General features: G+C 39.5%; 1 protein-coding gene across 2 annotated transcripts in view; it reads right to left on the minus strand.

The window, feature by feature from the left end:
* Nucleotides 1-14,871, minus strand: part of LOC129720826 (uncharacterized) — a 58,986-nt gene extending 44,115 nt beyond the window's left edge. The window contains exons 1-2 of one of the 2 annotated variants that reach the window (XM_055672634.1): nucleotides 14,856-14,871; nucleotides 13,984-14,385 (exon numbers count right to left, since the gene is read on the minus strand). In XM_055672634.1, coding sequence (XP_055528609.1) covers nucleotides 13,984-14,130 — 147 coding nt within the window. In that variant the 5' untranslated portion in view covers nucleotides 14,131-14,385; nucleotides 14,856-14,871. Of the gene's footprint in view, nucleotides 1-13,983; nucleotides 14,386-14,855 lie in introns of those variants that run through there. The other variant, XM_055672636.1, reaches the window with a different exon arrangement.
* Nucleotides 14,872-20,175: the final 5,304 nt, after the last annotated feature.

Raw genomic sequence — 20,175 nt, forward strand, 5'->3', positions numbered from 1 at the left:
TTTTGAAGCCATATCACCAAAACACTCAAAGCTTAGCAAATGACCTGTGAAAGTAATTTTCAGAACTTTGAACTGTTATTAACGGTTAAAGTGAAAGATTTCGTATCCTAAGAACTCTCCCAACACGATTCTCATTCAAGAATCTTAGAAGCATAGACAGGGCATTCCTGAGGATTTCAGAATTCCTCATCAAGGGTGCTTCACGATTTCAGTGTGACGAATCCTATAATACGATAGATTCTCACTACACGATTCTCATTCAAGAATCCTAACCCCATAGACAGGTGCAAAGACTTAGCTTTGCCAGGGACTTGTGATAAGCACGAAGAGTCCCTGTAAGTGCAGGGAATTAAAACATCCGCACTGATTCTACTTTGGAAATCGAATGTTTTATTAATTAACTTCAACTTAATTCTACCCTACCAAAAAGAGTCGGAGAGAAACAATTCTCTTGTCCGATTCTTCGTCCTGTCCTTGTTAATCCTAACACTTTTAATTAGTTGGTTATGCATTTGTATCTTCCGTCTCGCTCAATTTAGTCGCGGACAGGCGTCACTTACTCAATCGAAAATCGTTCGGTATTCATTATTATTATTATTATTTTAGGTTATTTGCCATGTGGCCGTCATCGTTTCGTTCTCATCGGAAACGGAGCGTCGCATTTCGACTTCGAATGCTATAGAAAAAAAAATAAAGTATCGTTCTCTTGAAATTAGTAGAATTGCTGAGTGCTTTAAGAAATGCTTATTAATCATACATGCGCGGCTATTATTTCAGAACCTGTCTGTGAGAACGGAATGTAGCGAATTATTCCTAATTCAAGAAACATGCATGGACAAGAATATTCCTGTCCATGGGAATGTAATGCAAAAGTTTATGAGAATCAAAAATGCTTATTAATTTCTTGGAAGGCCTGTTCACAGGGCAGTCTTGAAGATTCCTTTTCAGGATTTCTCATCAAGGATGCTTCACGATTCCAATGTGAGGAATCCTAGGGAATCTGAAGGATTCTCATTACACGACTCTCATTCAGGAATCCTAGCCCTATAGACTTGGCATCTCGAGGATTCTTTTTTCAGGATTCCTGATCGAGGACGCTTCACGATTCCAATGTGAGGAATCCTAGGGAATCCATGCGAATCCTATGTGTTCGTCCAGGTAGCTTGAACCCATTTTTTAAGATCAAAACTACATCGTTGAAAAACAAAATGAACAGTAACGGGCCAAGGTTGCTACCTTGAGGCACACCCGATTTGTTTGAAAACGGTCTTGATACGAAACCGTCAATGTTAACGCGAAGTTCACGCTCCGTTAAGTAAGATTCCAGCCAAGACGTGAATTGCGACAAGACACCTAGGCGAGACAGTTTGCGCAGTAGTATTTTGTGGTCAATTTTATCAAACGCCGCCTTCGATTCCGTATAGATTGCATCGACTTGAACTTTCTTTTCTAGGTTTGAAATGCATTCCGATGTGAAATTTACCAGATTAGTTGTTACTGATCGACCTGGCATGAAGCCATGTTGTTCGACAGATATATAGCACGTCGTCGCATTAAGAACTACTCCGCTCACGATTATCTCGAACAATTTAGAGACAGCTGAAGGATTTGTAATTCCACGGTAATTGGCCGCATTATGTCGATCTCCTCTTTTGAACACGGGTATCATGGATGTTTTTTTCCAAATGCGAGGGAATTTCGCTTGTTGCAATGAGCGAATGAAAATAGCACTCAACAGTTGCGATAGATTGGCAGAACATCGGCACACTAGGATCGCCGGTAACCCATCGGGACCAGGTACATAACACCGCTTCAACTTTTTTGTTGTAGACAAAATCATATCTGAACTCACGGTAAACACTCCCCACTCCCAGGTCAATTAAGTCGATAGGAACGTTACGGATAGCATCGTCAATCTCCAGTTCTGAAGCGGGATTTTCTTCGAAAACAGATTCAAAATGTTTCGCGAACAATTGGCTAGAATCCAAAGCAGACGCAGAGACCTGATCGTCTAAATGAACTTTTTTTTGGAATAGCAGCACTTTTCCTCTTTGAATTAACAAAACGCCAAAAACCACTAGGATTTGCTCTCAGTTTAAATTGTACGCGCATTACATATGATGAGCATGAGCATGAGCATGATTGACCGCCCGCGGTTGCTACTCCGTTATTGCCAGATCAGCTGTAATTACACAGAGAACCAACAGATGATGCTTGGTCCCATGCATCCTCAATGTGTAAAAACTGGTGACCTTAATCTTTATATTAGGCAATACCAGCGCCGGCCGCATCCGAATGCAGGTCAAAAAAGGAAGTTGTAAGGGAAAATGTTGACGTGATACTCGCTTATTGGAAGCCGAGAACACCTCTGCACTTCCACGAGAAATCACTGGGATGTTGGAGAAAGGGCAAAGTACACAGCAGGGTTCGTTTTGGTAAACGATGCGCTGGTTTCGAGTGTCGGGTTCTTCAGAACAAGTATCGCGCGAACAGGTTCATTATATCCGCCACGATATTCATAATGCGATTCGAACTTTTTCAGTTTGACAATGTAACACCGCAACAATAAATCGTATGCAAGGATACTGGACCTTTGATGATGTAGATAATCTGTAGATAATTCGACCTCATGAAGGTATCGACGCGGAGTCTCTCGGGGTTCGGTCAACCGGACATTTTTTACCTAACAGATCGACCAACGAGGGTTCTAGTACACACTTTGTTTGCTCTAAAAAAAACGATACGATCCCGCGAAAAACACATCTGAAAACAGAATATAACAATGTTGCGCGCTTATTACGAAAACTAACCATGAGTATATTTCTTGCCAAACTTCGCGATCCTCTGCGTACTACGCACGCGATGTAGCCTATGCTCCTCGTAGCAATCAGCTATTTGTCAATCCCGAGTACTTTCGAAGAAACGAACGCAAGTCGGCCGACGCGATTCTTTGCGATATTAATTCGATCGCGATATTTATCGACCGGACGAAATCTTCGGTTAAACAATCACAGCGAGACATGAACAAGTATCTGGGTATAGCCCTCGAAATTACTATATTCCGAAAACGTTCATATAAGTAAAATTCTCCCGAGCCGGAAACGCGGTTTACATCGAAGCACTATGCACGACCGCTCTATCCCCTCCACGCAGACACTCGGGGACACGACATTTCATGCCGATTCTCTCTTAGTTGTCGATGCGAATGTTGCCTATTAAATAGAAAAATTGGCAAAGTTCCATGCATACAAAGCCTTAATAATTGAAAAATGCAAATTTCCATATTGAGCAATATAAAGTCTTAAGTTTGTTAACAAAATGCCGACCTAGTCATTATTGGAACATAGTATGCAAAACATAAACAGCCCAAAAGCTAGAAAAATCGAAAAAGTGAAGCATAAGATTTCATGTATTATCACTGCACTATACTCCCAGCTTCCACAAACCACACCATTGCTCTCGAGATGAGAACATGTTTTGCTGATAAATCCTACTTGAAGCCTGACCGTGCAAAACCGTGGTAGATGACGGATTCGAAGTATACTAAGCGTCATGTTGGCTCATTACTAAGTTGAGCTACTCATTACCTTATAATGAAAAAAAAATGGCAAAGCTTGGTGCATCTATAACATTAAGCCCAATCATCAGGTGTAGATGTATATACTAATCAAAAGTTTTAAAATTATTGACAAGACCAAGCCAATCATGATTCAGGCTGAATAAATAATCATCGAAAGTCAAACTCCCATCTTCTCTACTATATAAAAATGGAATTCCGTAACGTTTGATCTTATTGATATTATTCACTCAGTCTCTGAGGTGTACAGTAATCATCATCATTTTGAATCGTTCTGAATCAAAAATAATTAGCGGTGACATGTATGTTTTTTAACATGAAAATGTTCGCTGATGTTCAGGAAAGACATTCGAGAAAAAATAATAGGTATCTAATTACTACAACTTGAGATATTATTCACAAAACTACGTAAAACATGCAAAATTATGACTTTCTGTGCTAAATTTGCCTCTAAATCAAAATTTAAAGCGATGACATATGATTCTTTTTTATTAAAATGTTGGTTAATGTTCAGGAAAGACATTTGAGAAAAAATAACAGGTTTCTGATTACTGAAACTCGAGATATTAATCACAAAACTATGTGAAACATGTAAAATCATGACTTTTATGCTGAATTTGCCTCTAAATTAAAACTCGAAGCAGTGATCTGTGATTTTTACTATAATAAAATGTTCGTTGTGTTTAGGAAAGATATTTGAGGGAAAAATAATAGGTTTCTGATTATTCGAAATTTAAATATTTTCCACAAAACCACATGGAAAATGCAAAACCATAACTTTTTAGGCACAATTTGTCTCTAAAATTCTGATTTAAAGCGACGACACGTGATTTTTTCAATAAAATGTTCGTTGATATTCAGGAATGACATTCGAGAAGAAATAATAGTTATCTGATAACTGAAAAAAAAGATATTAGTCACAAAACTAAGTGAAACATGCAATATTATGAATATTTTGGCTCAATTTGTCTTTAAATCTTAATTCAAAGCTATGATGTATGATTTTTTCCATTAAAATGTTTGTTTATGTTCAGGAAAGACTTTTGAGTAAAAATAACAGATTTTTGATTACTGAAAATTGAGATATTATTCACAACACTACGTTAAACAAGCAAAATCATGAATATTTGAACTCAATTTGCCTCTAAATCGAAATTCAAGGCTATGATACGTAATTGTTCTTTATTGAAATATTTGTTAATGTTCGGGAAAGACATTTGAGGAAAAATAATAGGTATCTTATTGCTAAAAGTTGAGATATTACTTAAAAAACGACGTATGTTTGTAGATGATTTTCTGCATACAGAAAACACATTAAAATATTCTTTTTTAAATTTATATATATTATACATATAATACATGCAAATTTTAGAATTTTTGAGTATGAGCTCAATTCGCCTGTAAATTAAATTTTTGTTTTAATAAAATGTTCGTTGTTTCTTCAACATCTGCAAATATTTTCTTGCAAAAGAATTTATGTTGTAATTTGGTGCGAGCCGAGCAGAAAAAAATTACATTTCTGATGTTTTCTCAGTTTCGTGAATAGTAACACATTACGGGATTCGAAATACTTTTTACTTTTACCAAAACTAGATCTTGGGACATTTGGCTGGAGGAAAGGCCGTATTTCATTGGTTTAATTTTTTTTAATGTCTACGTAGTTATGTGGATTAAAACGTCAACTTCTTCTCAGACGTGTTCCTTGGACATCAACAAACATTTTCGTTGTATAAAATTCACATGTTATCTCTTTAGATATGATTATGGAGGAGAACTAAGCATGACGTGTTCCTTGGACATCAACAAACATTTTCGTTGTATAAAATTCACATGTTTTCTCTTTAGATATGATTATGGAGGAGAACTAAGCATGAATGGTCACGCTAAATTATTCTTACTTTGATTTCTTACTTCTAAAAGTTACATAAAAAGAGGTTTTACTGTGAACGATTGACGAATATCCGGTTATCACGCGAGTGTGGTATATTCGGAACTGGGATGACCCCACATAACATTTTCCAAAATAACGACTTCTGGTTTCAGGAAAATAATCTGAAGTGGTATTTGGCCAGCCATTTCAATACTTCCGAAACTTCCGAACTCCATACGTCATTTTGAAATCCGAAATAGCGATTTCCAGAGTCTGTAAATCATCCCCAAAATATCAAAATATGCAATCCAATATGGGTATTTCCGTTCTGTGCGTTCTCAGAATGTTAAAGTACTTAAAGTGATGATGGACGTATAAGATGTGAAATATTTTTGAAGTGAGTTGTGCTAATAATGTAATGAATTATAAAAAATGTTTCCTAATTTTGAAACTTTTGATCCCGAGCATCGCCGGGAACGTTCAACTAGTTATCCATAAACCCATAATTCCCATTATATTATGGGAAAGTTGTCGGTACCCATCATTAACATAGACAACCGCTTCTCATCGATAACATCGCTAAGTCCTAGTGCTAACGACAACCATCGAAATATCGCAGGTGGCACAAAGCATGCGAAACACCTCCTGCATCTGAAAAGCATCATATAGGAACATGAACTGCTGCTCCCAGCCCTCCAATAGTCAAACAGACTTAAGAAAAAATCAGAAGTAAACGAAAACCATCCCTGCTCCTGTAACCCGCGCACTCTGTTATCAAAGTCAGAGAGGTCCGATTGAAAAGGTCAAAAGCCATCGGAAATTTATCGATAATATCGATAAAAACTCGGAAACATTCTATGCCATCATCAACGATTACGTTCGATATTTTCCATCGCTATCCCAAACAATCTTAGATGGCAACGCGATGCCCATTATATCAGAGTCTATGTGCATATAGAGTCGCGCGAAGAGAAAATCTATCGTTTCGGCAACACAGCTTTTGTGCGTTTGTTGCCAAGAACTATACCAGTTCTGTTTTTCACCATGCATAAGCGAATATCATTTTTTTGAACTTCTTCACAAGGTACACAGTTTTGAAAGATTACACCGGTAATGTTTTGTTGAATTTGAGTGAACCAGTGTACAGGTTTAATGTTGGATTGAAATGTGTAAGTAAAACTTCGGAAAATCACATATTCTTTATTACGCTCAATTACAACACTTTTCATCCACTCCTAACACTATCACCTTGTTTATTTACATTGCTCGATTGGTACTCTCGTTTGGCACTGATTTGGTTCCTTTGGTTTCATCTTTGCGGGACACTTATTATAAACATAGACTCTGCACTATATGAACGTAGCCCATTGCCAATGCGAACTAGCCACGTGTCAAACAACAAGCGTTAAATATATTCGTTTCCACATTTGCCACTTCATTCGCGCCAACACACATACCACCGCCGAGTAACAACCGCACCGATTCTACACATGTCCACGCAGGCAAATAAATCTTGTCTCCCTACACTCCACCGACATATGATTAATGTACACAAATGCACATAAAACTGTCCTTTTTTACACAAAACACTATTAATATCAATGTATTATTGAATCTGGTACTTATCTTATAATTGCTTTCCTTGCCTGCGATATGGTAACAATGACGTTCCCCGCTCTCCAAAAGCTGTCGTTCATAACGCAGCGCTAACCAGCGCGACGGCTGCACTCACACCAACAAAACCCTGCTGGCTTTTCAATTTTGAAACATAAATAAATCTATCACTTTCATGCGAATAACACCTAAACTTCACTTTTATCATGTAAATGATTAATCAAAGAACACTTATTTTCACTTTCAGCAAATTTGCCAACAGAAATCACTTGCAAAACAATAACTTGTAGGAGCAGTTTTAGTACACGTACAATCAAATCTAAAATAAAATCAATACATATACTAACAACTAACAAAAAATGAACTTACACTCTAGTCTGTCGTTTTTCGTTTAGTAAAAATGCATAGTGGTCAGTCGGTAAAATAATTCGTCGGTTTAGATGGGCCTATTTGAACAAACATATACGGTTGGGTTAGCACTAACATAAATTAAACGGGTAAATATAATTTAAATGATTGGATAAATAAAAAACACGTACATAACATAGGAAAAATCACTCTGGTTGAAAACTGATCGACCTCTAATTATTCACTGTAACGGACATATCAAAATGGAGTGGGAGGTTTTGCGATGAATTGTACTATGCATCTCTGTACGCGCATTACATATGATTTGTATAAAGTGGCATTTAATGAACGATATGCGTTACTGGCAAACTGAAATTTAATTTTGTTATCAGGTGTTCGTAGGCGACGAAATTTACGTTGAAGGGCATTACGCACTCGTTTCAGTGACCGTAAACGAGGACTACTTTGGTTCTATTTACTTAGTTAGTTCTCGAGATGTGCAGAAATGTGTGTTTTATTTGTATGGAACCCCTCCTTTTGAGAGAAGGGAGGGGCGTCCTACTATTAGGACATATTTGCTACCCCTTAAAACATCCACATGCCAAATTCGGTTTCATTTGCTTGGTTTGTTCTTGAGTTGTGCAGAAATTTATGTTTCATTTGTATGGAACCCCTCCCTTCCAGAAGAGGTAGTGGTCTCAAACTATCATAGGAACCTTTATCGGCACCAAAAACCCCTACATACAAATTTTGAAGTCGATCGGTTCGGTGGTTTTCGAGCCTATATGGCTTAGACAGACAGACAGACCAGACTGCATTTCTTATATATGGGTCATTCCATGTCAAGTGATCAGGCAAATGCAACGACCCTCTCCGATTCGCTTCAAAATGAAAAAAACGACTTGATTTAGGTCGAACCTGAAAAATCCAGAGTTTTGTATCAATGGGACAACCCACCTCCAATTACGGGGTCCTCCATATTTGTATTTTTTGACAAAAAAATCATTTTCCATGTTTGTGAAAAACAGCATATCTGAATGACCGTAGGAGCTACAGACAATAATCTACACTCTTTTTAAAGGTTATTAAATTTACAATCGAATGGCATCATTAGGTTTTGTAAACAGCATTGACAATATTGATATTTTTACGTTCAAAAACTAAAACTTCGTTTATCTCAAAACACCCCCAATTTTTTGTTAATCTGATGTCACCAATGTGTTCAGCGGAAAATTTTACATAAGAATCACCTATCCACAAAATACAATATCCGCCGTTGTGGAGATATTCAACTTTTAAGATAACGAGTTCGTTGATTTCACACAACAAATGTGACCAAATATTGAAACTCACTCGGAAAAAAGCATTATTTCACATCTCAAGTGTGGGTTTCTCATGGCCTTTTTGATGGTTTATTCCTTTGTTTTCATAAAGTGGTTTCTGTCAAAACATACGCAGGTTGATTCGAGTTTTCACAGTGAAAAAAATGGTGTGTTCAATAGGTTGGAGTTTAAAAAGTAAGTGTACAGCTGAAAATCACAATCGATCGCGAGAATGGATTTTGTTCAAACTTCGGTTCGGTGTTCAACGTTTGCAAACTATATGCGGAAGCCATGAGAAACAGTTTGGCTATTATTTCGCAGTTAGTCGAAAACAATGCTGCAATCCGCTGAATTGCCATGGTAAGAAAAATTTAAAAATCATTTCGTCATGTTCTCATGAGAGGTTTCATGTGTACAATCAGGAAATAGTAGAAGGTCGAAAGACATGCATCCAATGTGATGCAGTTTTTCACACTATAATCTTGGATTGAAATTATTGAAATGAAATTATTGAATTGAAATTATTAGCTCACTTCTACGATGTCATTATTGTTTTGTTTTATTTGAAATTGTTTTGAACCTATTTTATTTGTTTACTTTTTTGAGGCTGTCTTTTGAGGCTGTCTCTAGTCAGCAAAATCAAGGTCTAGAAAGTGCTGGAAAGCAAATGGTTCAGCAACTCAATGAAAAATTTCGTTTTTAATAAAACGAGCGATAAAATCCGCCAGTTGTCAGCAGCGTTGCAAATCGAGCGAAAAACAAAACCTTTCTTCTCCTTTCTGCTTGAGAAAGAGGCATATGCTACGCTTCTCAAGTCTTTTGTACACACGCTTTAGAGAAACTCTTTCTTCTTCATGCATTCCCCTGAGTAGCAGCAAACACGCACTGACACGAACATACTCTTTCGTATTGCTACTCAGCTTCCGTAAAAGAGTACGCGAGTTCCTGCTAGTGAGTAGGAGTACTCGACTAAAATTGCTTGACTAGGAGGAGTGCTTGAAAAACTGTGCTCGAGAACGAAAATGCTTTCTTCCCGACATGCACCGAGAGCCGACAGTGGGGCAACGTGTAGGGTATCGGACTGCTTCGGTAAGTTTTTTACAGCAATCTAATGCAAAACCAGCCGAAGCGAACCGCTGCCGAAGTAGTCCGATATCCTATCATTTTTTGTCCCTCTGCAACCACCACAAAAGCATCTTGAAACAACTGTCTTCGGCTGGTCGTTCTCGCGAGTTGGGGAATAGGTACACACGAGTACACACGAGGAGAGTAGACGGGAGTGTGTGCATATGATCTCGGGAGTAAGAAAGAAAGCGAGAAAGAACGAGAAATAGCTTGAATGGAGAATTCTCTACTGTGTGGAAGTGGCGACACCGAGAACCTCACATGAGGTTTTGCATGCTGCTTACGAGCGAGACCAACAACACTGGTTTCAGTGTTGCCAGGTTTGATTCAGTTAAATCTGTTCCAGGAATCCGAGGAATGCATCCGGCGACACCTCAAGCGGACGCTACCATTCTAATGAGGACATTGTCAAGTTCTGATGGGGTAGTTATTTCAATTTAACTCCAAAAGTTGAACAAAAATCAAACGTTAATTTCTGACAACCTTGTTAAATAAATATAATTTATGAGACACACGTTGTACTTTAATAGCTGTTAATTCAGGTACCATCAAGTAGAATGTGAGAAACCAGCTTGGGATGCGTTTTAATAAGGCTTATCGCATTTGTAGTCGTATTGTTGGAATTTAACGAACTCGTTATCTTAAAAGTTGAATATTTCCGCAACGGCGCATATTGCATTTTGTGGATAGGTGATTCTTATGTTAAATTTTCCGCTGAACACATTGGTGACATCAAATTTAAGAAAAAATTGGGGGTGTTTTGAGATAAACGAAGTTTTAGTTTTTAAACGTAAAAATATCAATATTGGCAATACTGCTCACAAAATCTGATGATGCCATTTGATTGTAAATTTAATAACCTTTAAAAAGAGTGTCTAATATTGCCTGTAGCTCCTACGATCTCTGAGATATGCTGTTTTTACAAAACATGGAAAAAGATTTTTTATCGAAAAAACAAAAATGGAGGGCCCCGCAATTGGAGGTGGGTTGTCCGATTGAGCCAAAACTCTGGATTTTTCAGTTTCGACCTAAAACAAGTCATTTTATTTATTTTGAAGTAAATCGAAGAGAATCGTTCATTTGCCTGATCACTTCACATGGAATGGCCCATATATAGATTACAACATCAATATTTTAGAACCTAAAAAGTGAATACACATTTATTGGATTGAAGCGTTTATGTAAATCTATTTTTACAAATGAAAGTTTGAACGAGAAAGGCTGGGTCTGACCGCTAGGTGGATCAATTTAAGTTTTTATATATATGCTATTGGCCCCAAGCTCGAAAATTTTCTAAGAACCAGAAAGTTGGTTCTTGAGAAAAAAAATTTTTTCGAGGTAAGGGGCCATCATCATTCCACGTGAACAGATTTTTACCCCCCCCCCTCCTCCTTCCTGGACATCTGCCCATTTAAATTCTAAAAATTTTGTATGAACCGTGGACATTCCACAACCATCCCCTCCCCACAGCTGTCCACGTGGAATGTAGATAGCCTCTTATACCAAATCTCGACGTTTGAAGCATTTCTAAGACATTTGGCACCAAAAAAATAATTTCGATATTGACAATTTCATGTATTTTAATCGATAAGCTCGTGAAGGTTTGACCGCTTTGAGGCACGTGTTCCCGATGTTTGATCGAGCTGAAATTTTGCATGGGGACTTTTTTCGAGAAGACGAAAACTTTTGAGCCCTACTGCTTAACGATATTCGAAATTCATTTTTTCATACATCTCATTGGCACTCTAATGGTCAATTGTATGTAGCAAGCATTTGCGCACAAGCTAACTTACGCACCAGACAACCTGACAAAAAAGATATCACAGAGCATTGAATGGACCTTTAATGAAAAAAAAAATACGCAACCACTTTGCTTCAGATATAAATTTTGTAAATGCGATGCTCTGCTAACACGCACTGCTACTATTGAATTGTATATATATTATGTTACAATTTTAAGTGTGGGTGTGAGACAAAATACCCGATACCTATCCGACTAGCAGATTGAAATACCCAAACTGAATAAAAAGACAACAGGCATGGTGTTAACGGTTCATATTACTCAATTTGTCGGTTTACATTGCTTTACATTGAGGGCATCACTCGTGCCTCCTAACTCCTATGATCTTTCCCTAGCTATCTCACACATTTTGCTTATCGTTATTACTCACGGTACCGTGTCTTCGATCTCACTAGCCGATCCGAGTCAGGTTGCGCAGAACACGCCGATAGCGAGGCGCTTTTGTTGCTTGCCGCCGAGCCTTCCGCTCACGACGAGTGTGTGCTGACTGCTGCTGAGCTTTCCGCCCACAGCGTGATCGTAGAACGACTCCAATAGTTATCGAATCTCCAAACCAAGCAGGAGCTCCGCTGCCAATCTCCGAAATGGTGCAGATCCTAACCGTGATGACGAGATTAAGACTGCAAATGAGATATGCAGAAAGAAAAGCCCTGTGGCCTCAGGAAATTAGCCACGGTTTAAGTTCGCTATAATCGCACCACTTACTTCGCGTACGAAGGCTTTTTGATTCTGAATAGCTCTAGTTCAGTTAGAGAACAGCTTCCTGTTCGTTTTGAAGCGCCAAAGCTCGATCTTCGATTGCCTGATTCGACCGTGCTAGGTGTGTCGATGTTTGCTTGCGTCCCTGTTCGTAGGAGTTTGTTAATACCGAGGCCAAAACGATCATGGTTGGTACAATTTCTTACCGGTTCTGCTGATATGATGTGACTCGAATGATGAGAATTTGCGGTCACCGTTTAGACTTTACACGTGCGCTGAGGGATGGGAATTGACCATCGGCGGCATCCACGTGTGTTAGAGGTTTGCCCGTTTCCTCACTTCGAAAAGCACCGGACTTCGCCACCAAATTGCTCACTTCGTTCCCGCGAATTAGATTCCACCGCTGCTCTGCTATTTCAAAACGGACCGGATTTGGTCGAAGTTTTGTGACACTAGGTTCACGATTTCCCAATGGCGGTCTGTCTGTTCACGAACTAGTTCTGGATAATCGTAAAGATATAATCACTCTGAGCAGCAATAAAATTGTGAATTGATTGTGCACCAGCGGCAGACGTCACGAAATTCTTTGCAATCTCTTTGCGTGTTGATTTTTAAACCGCACCAATATTCGCTCTTGGACACTGATAACAGACGCACCTTCTTGTGAGACGATCTGTAGGCGACTCGCCTTTCTAGTGATCAAGCTATTCTGCGTTCCCTGTCTGGCTGACTGCTTCTCCATGTGCATGCGCTCGCGCGGCGAAAGGCGATCGGTAATCCAATTTAATGGCCGGCTCACTTTGCAAGCAAGTAGCCCTGCGGCGTAATTAGATGTTACGACTGGACGTCACCTTTCAGGTTGCACGTTCCGTAAAAACTACTGCTTTTTGGCTTAATTTAATACTTTAATTCGGTTAACATGTCTAATTCTAGCTTTGTATTTATTTGAACGATGGTATCATCACTAATATTTTCTTAACTATCAAAACAAATCTAACATAAACCTACCGCAGCGGAAATTTTTTTTATGAATCGGTAATCAAACGATTCATAAAAAATTTAAAAACTTTTTTTTCGGCATTATGATCAGAGATAAGTCGGTCATCTATCCTCTCTTGAGCAGACCTCAAGTTTTGGAATCGACTAAATCGAAAATTCTATATAATCTGAGCGCAAGTCACAACTGCTTGCCAAATCATCATCCTACTCAATTGCGTAGAATGCTTCATCTCAACTAACTTAATGCGCCAGCGAATTCTGGCAGATGTACGAAGAACTCTAAAATCGTCTCTGATCAAAACCCTTGTTCAAGCTTCCGTAACTCCGTCTAACTACGGTGAACTTTTAAATGGATTATAGCCTATGATTTTACTATTATAGGCGCAATCGCACACAAAACAAAAAAGTAGCATGAATGGTGCTATTTACATATTTACAAATAACTAAATTTAATTTGTGATTGTTTGTGCGTGTATGAGAAAAGTTGCATTTCCGCGACTTAATCGACATGAGCCCAAAGCAAGGGCTTTACCGCCCCCCGATTCGCGTTACTTTGGATGCTTATTTCAGGCCGACCCTCAGAAGGTTTTTTGCATTGTGGACGTGCATTTCAACCATTTGGACCCACCTGATGAAATCTGTGAACGCTTAGCTGATTGTGATTAGCTGAAGTGTTGATGTTGTGCTCAATTTGTCTTGATCGGCTAACGGTATGAGCACTCGATGTGTTTGGTGTGAGGTTTTTCCTTCGTAGTTGGCCTTTGACTACGGACATAGCTTGTTGAAGGAGTACTGCGTCGTTTTTCTATACGTTCTTCAATCGAAGTAGTTTGATGAAGTTGTTGCTCATCACACTTGATTGGACTGTCGATTCTCCACTTGAAGATTGTTCGTAAGCTCATAGCTCGTTGTTGGCAGGTTGTGCCTGCGGACATAGATGGGTTAACGGTTCTTAGTCTGCCTTGATGTCTTTGGACTTGTTTTACTAACGCTGCACTGTAGGGCAGAACCCAGAAAAGTCGCGACAACACTAAAAAAAACGAAATTCAGATTTAATGCCTCATTTTATTGTCTACTTCCAGTAGACATGTTATCGACTGGAAATCACGTTAATTTACTTTGAAAAATAATTTAAAAAATGTGCTACAATATTGTGAAAGTGAGGATTTACAAGGCTTGTGAAATGAAAAAAAAAATTTCCCATTTATTTTCCAGTAGGGCATGCAAATACTTAGAAATTAATTAGCTAACTCATATTATCCTCATAAAATAGAGTATAAACTAAAAGGTAATGTGATATTAAGACAGTTTTGTTGAAAATAGGTTCGAAGGAGGCATAGTATGTAAAACAAGTTTTTTTTATGTAATTTTTTCTCATTTTCGGCAATATGAAAAACCATAAAGTTCTACGTTGTTCTGCTATGACACTATTATTGTACTAAAATACAACGTATTGGCTAGTACTCATCCAAAAATCAGCTGCTACTAGTTGCGACTTACCGAGTAATTCGAGTTTTCGCAACGATTGTTTTTATGTCAATTAATGTCAAAAATCGTTAATCAGCAGGGTCCGTATCGATGTTTTTCCTACAATAGGCTTTGCTAAATGCCGGTGTATGCAACACGACCATAATCGTTTTCAGGGGTCTTTCAAAACTGATGTCCAGTAGTATGACGACCCCTCAGAAATAATTATTAGTACCTACTAGGAAACAGTTTGTTATTGAATTAACAGTGTCTTAAACAAAACTAAGCATTTAGTATCTATGCCAAATGGAATAAAATATAACAAAGGGAGCTCTTAGAAAGGGAACATAACCAACTAATCTTTAATTGAACAATGTTCCTATTTGAAATATTTTGTCATAAACAATAACATTAAAATTATATTGTATATTCTTTCTCGAAAAATCATCATAGGTAAGCAAAAAACTATACAAAGGCAACTACAAACTTCCAATAATTCATTTCATGATGACTCGGAAATTCGAATACATCTGAAATTGAAACATATGTACTAAAGTCCCAGCTATGATTCATTACTGAAATTTTTGGGTTTATAAATATATATATATATATATATATATATATATATATATATATATATATATATATATATATATATATATATATATATATATATATATATATATATATATATATATATATATATATATATATATATATATATATATATATATATATATATATATATATATATATATATATATATATATATATATATATATATATATATATATATATATATATATATATATATATATATATATATATATATATATATATATATATATATATATATATATATATATATATATATATATATATATATATATATATTCATCATAATTTCATCTCGTTAACGGTCCGTCCTACAGTCAAGGATGGAGAAAATCGTATCGCATAACAATCATTCGGGTATCATTTCTGAACGTGCTGTTCATAAGCTCTTAATCCCAGCAAACTATCACTATTAAAAATTACACACTCTCACGCATGCAAAGAAACAACTTAGAGCCAAGAAATATATGGTAGCTTTCTCTGATGATTTTGTTTCGCTATCGCCTGCTGTAGGCGGAGCGAGCAACATATAGCGAGTGTTCCACGAAAGAATCGTAAATGATTGCACTCGAACGATCGCAACAAATCTTTCAAATGTTGGTTGCTTGTAGGCGGAATTCGGCTACTCCACGTCGTGCTTTTACCGTGGTATACCACGATGATTCTTGGTGATTTTAAATATCACATGCTAATATAGCATGCTACAATTTCCATAAGCATTGTTGATACCTACTAGCTCCGGTAAGCAAACAGTTAAACGCAATCTAACGTTCATTTGGATTCATGATTTTGTATCATTTCTTCATATTATCGTGTTTGAATCACTCAGTCTTCTTCTATGGTATTTGGAACTTTTAGAAGCGAAAAACAATCAGCAGCGTTTCTATGTGAAACTTGTACGCGAGTGAAAATAGTTTAAAGATACCTGATGAATCAAAGAACACATTTGCATGAAATATTGCTAGTGAGAGAAAATTTCCATGCTTGCCTACAGTTGTAATATGTTCGACAACTTTATGTCAACTGATGATATAAACAACTTTCCCGAAGAAACAAAATGGCTAGCACCATTTATTCAGAAGATAGATGTCAGCGCCATCTGTAGAAAAAAAATCAAAGCTGCCTGAATACATTTTTCAAAAAGATGTTTTTATGTTGAATAACATTGCCGATGATATGAACACTGTGGAAACAACTGTTAAGGAGTTATGAGGTTTTGTCGCGCCAACGGACCAATTTGCCCCACTGTGCGCTGGAACAAACTTGTGGTCGAGTTTTTTACTTACCTGGTCTGTCTTGGACGATTGTGTAAAAGTTCGTCTCCAAACGATTTCGCCAATCGTGAAGTCTACCTGACGGGTACGCAGATTGTATCGCTGTTTGGTTTTCTCGTGGTTGTTCCGTATCCTCTGTAACACAAATTGGTGAATGCGCCGTATCGTCGACAACCTCAGAGTCTGCGCCACCGTCGGGTCTTCTGACGTGTTTAAGTCTTGTTGTGTGTATTAATCCGTGTGAAGTAGCAGGCTCCTATCAAAGTTTGCCTCGTGCGGACTGACTCCGGTCGCTTCATGCTTCGCTGAGTTGATCGCTGCGGTGATGGCTGCTAAGTTCTCATCCCATTCTCGGTGGTCTCCATCTAACAACGCACGAATGCAGGTGATCACGATGCGGTTGACACGCTCCGCGTTATTGAGCTGTGGGCAGTAATACGCTGTCTTCATGTGACCGATGTTGTGCCGTGCCAGCCAGGATTTGAACAGTAACGATTCGAACTGCTTTCCGTTGTCGGAGAGTATGAGCCGAGGCCGGGTGAACCTCAGGCACACTTCTTACAGGAACTCTACCATCTTCTTCGAATCCGCTGCGCGCATTGTCTTGACAAGTACGTACTTGCTGACCCAGTCAACTATTACCAGTAGCACCGTGTTTCCTCTCTTAGAGCACGTCAGAGGTCCGACGAAATCGATCGATATCATTTCCCAGGGTAGCTTCGCTGGTTTGAGATTTCCCATTTGTGGCATCAGTCGTGTTCCCGGAGCCTTACACGCTTTGCAAGTCGCACAGCCCTTTCCAAAATCTATGATGTCCTGCTGCATGCGCGGCCAATAGTAATAGGTTTGCAACTTCTGCCATGTTTTGTAGAATCCAAGGTGTGCAGCAGATGGTGAGTTATGAAAACGTGCGATTACTTATGTGCGTTCTTCTCGTGGGACCAGCGATGGGTTACAACGCCAATCTCGTCTCTGCACTTGCAGTTCTTGTAGAGCTCGTCCTTCACTACACGAAAATCTAGAAAACTGTCGCTCTTCGTCTCCACCTTCTCCATCATCGCTTTATACCACAGATCTGACGAGCTTTTCACGCTGAACACAAGCGTCGCTACGATCCTCGATAACGCATCAGGTACCACGTTGGAGGTTCCTTTCCTATATTTGATTTCAAAATCGAATGCATCCAATCGCAGGAGCCAGCGGCACATCAGGGCCGTGGGGTTTTTCATGGAACGTAGATAGCTGAGAGCGGCGTGATCACAGTGCACAGTGAAGCGAGTTCCTTCGATGTATCCTCAAGACCACTTAATCGCTCGGATTACAGCAAGACACTCCCGCTCGGTAACTGAGTATTTTCTCTTTGACGCCGAGAGCTTTTATGAGAAGTAGCATATCGGATGTTCCTCTCCATCAATCTCTTGTGTCAGAACTACCCCTATCGCTTGGTCGCTGGCGTCTCTCGCCACTGAGAAAGGTTTATCGTAGTCCGGCATGATCAGTACAGGAGTCGAGACCAGAGCCGTCTTCAACTTGAGAAACGCTTCTTCCGCCGCTGCTGTCCATCGAAACTTCGTCTTCGCCCCAGTTAGATCCGTTAGCGGCGCTGCAATTTGCGAGAATCCTGCGATGAAGCGCCGGTACCAATTGCAGACACCGATAAATCGCTGAACTTCTTTCCTTGTCTCTGGCGTTGGAAACTCTACTATTGCTTCGACTTTTCCTTCGTCAACTCTCCACCCTTGTTCGTCGATAACATAGCCGAGGTATCTCATGCTCTTCCTGCAGAACAGTGACTTCTCCGACGATATCGTAAGGTTGGCTTGCCGCAGCCGATGGGCTACCTCCTCCAGCATCGCAATGTGCTCTTCGAAGGTTTCCGAACAGATTATAATGTCGTCTCGATAATGGAATACTATTGGCTCCAAACCGGCGAACAGACGGGTCATAAGTCTCGCTAGCGCTTGGCTGGCTGTGCAGAGGCCAAACGGTACCACTTTAAACTGAAAGTGACCTCTAGATGGGACTGTGAATGCCATTAGTGGCCTCGACGCTGGATGGAGCGGTAGTTGCCAGAACGCGTCCTTCAAGTCAATCGCAGAAATTTATTTACTGCTGCGCAAGTTATTTGTTATCGAAGCTATTTGCGGAATCGGGTAACCCTCATTCACCATGATAGAGTTTAGATGCTGGGCGTCCAAGCATACCCGATATTGGCTTTTTGACTGCCACTAGGGGATTATTCCAAGGCGAAAACCGCGCCTCCTCTATGACGTCTAAGACTAACATACGGTCTATCTCCCGGTTGACTTCTTTAAAGACATACGGCGACATCGGATAATGCTGTTGCTTCCGTGGTTGTACATTTCCAATCTCGATAGGATGTTCATACATTTTTGTTCGCAGTGCAATCCTGTGCTCGAAAAAATTTCGCCACCGTTTCCTCTAATTGGTTACTCTCATCCAGCGAAAGCTCCTTCATGTCTTGGTCGTCGTTAGATGCTCCGTTGTCTTGTGCCTCGACAGAACAGCAAATCGGTTTCACCCCGAATTTTACCTAGAAATCCATTCCCATGAGCGCAATCTGGAATCGATGGAACTAGGAGAACCGGTAGTACTTCGTTGCGGTTATTGTAAACGATGGGGAGAGATAAAAATTCGGTGATGTGGTGTCGGGTTTCGTCCACTGTTTTATTACTCCCCTTTTATATACTCCCCTTTATTGCCCGTTCCACGCCGAGTAGTTTACCGAATCTGTTCAACAAGTGAAGCAACTGCGCAGAGAGTAGCCTTTTCTGCCACAACGATAGCAGAATAATACTGCCTGCGGTTTCGGACAGTCCATAAATCTATGCCCTTCTTCGTCACAGTTCCAGCAAACCATGGTTAGGCACTGGCCTGTTGTTGGTTGTTGCTGTTGATCCTTTTGCGTGGAACGGCTTTCCTGCTGCGGGTTGTTTCTTCCGGTTTCTAATGTCTGCTCCTTTGACGGCTGACTCCAAAACTGACTACGACCAGCTTGCGGTTAATGTTGTCGCGCTGCTTGTTGCCGAGCTTGTGGCAGCTGTTGTTGTTGTTGTATCTGATACGCTGATGTACTACTGCTTTGTTGCCGTTTTTGTTCCCGATTATCTACCCCTGGTCGGTTGAATTTGTTCTGCCGCTGGCCATGTGCTGCTTCTACTCGCCAGCTTTTTCTCTCGAAGTTCATCCTCAGAGTGTTCACCTGTTCCACGAGCTCCTCAATCTTGTGCTGCCATCCGCCTTCCTCTACTTCTACTGATGCTTGTTTCTCCGCCTGCGACGTGGAGGCTTCTTCCCTGTACGTGTCCATCTCCATTGCGTTCACCCTATTGAAACGATGTGGTGGTAGCGGCGGCCGGTTGCTCGGCGCTGGCGTTGCAAAGTTTGGTTCCAGCAGCGAACTGTGCGGCGTTGGAATCCTACGCTCTCGGTTTAAAAGTATC

The sequence above is a fragment of the Wyeomyia smithii genome, chromosome 2 (assembly GCF_029784165.1).
Source record: "Wyeomyia smithii strain HCP4-BCI-WySm-NY-G18 chromosome 2, ASM2978416v1, whole genome shotgun sequence".
In the NCBI taxonomy this organism is placed as follows: Eukaryota; Metazoa; Arthropoda; class Insecta; order Diptera; family Culicidae; genus Wyeomyia; species Wyeomyia smithii.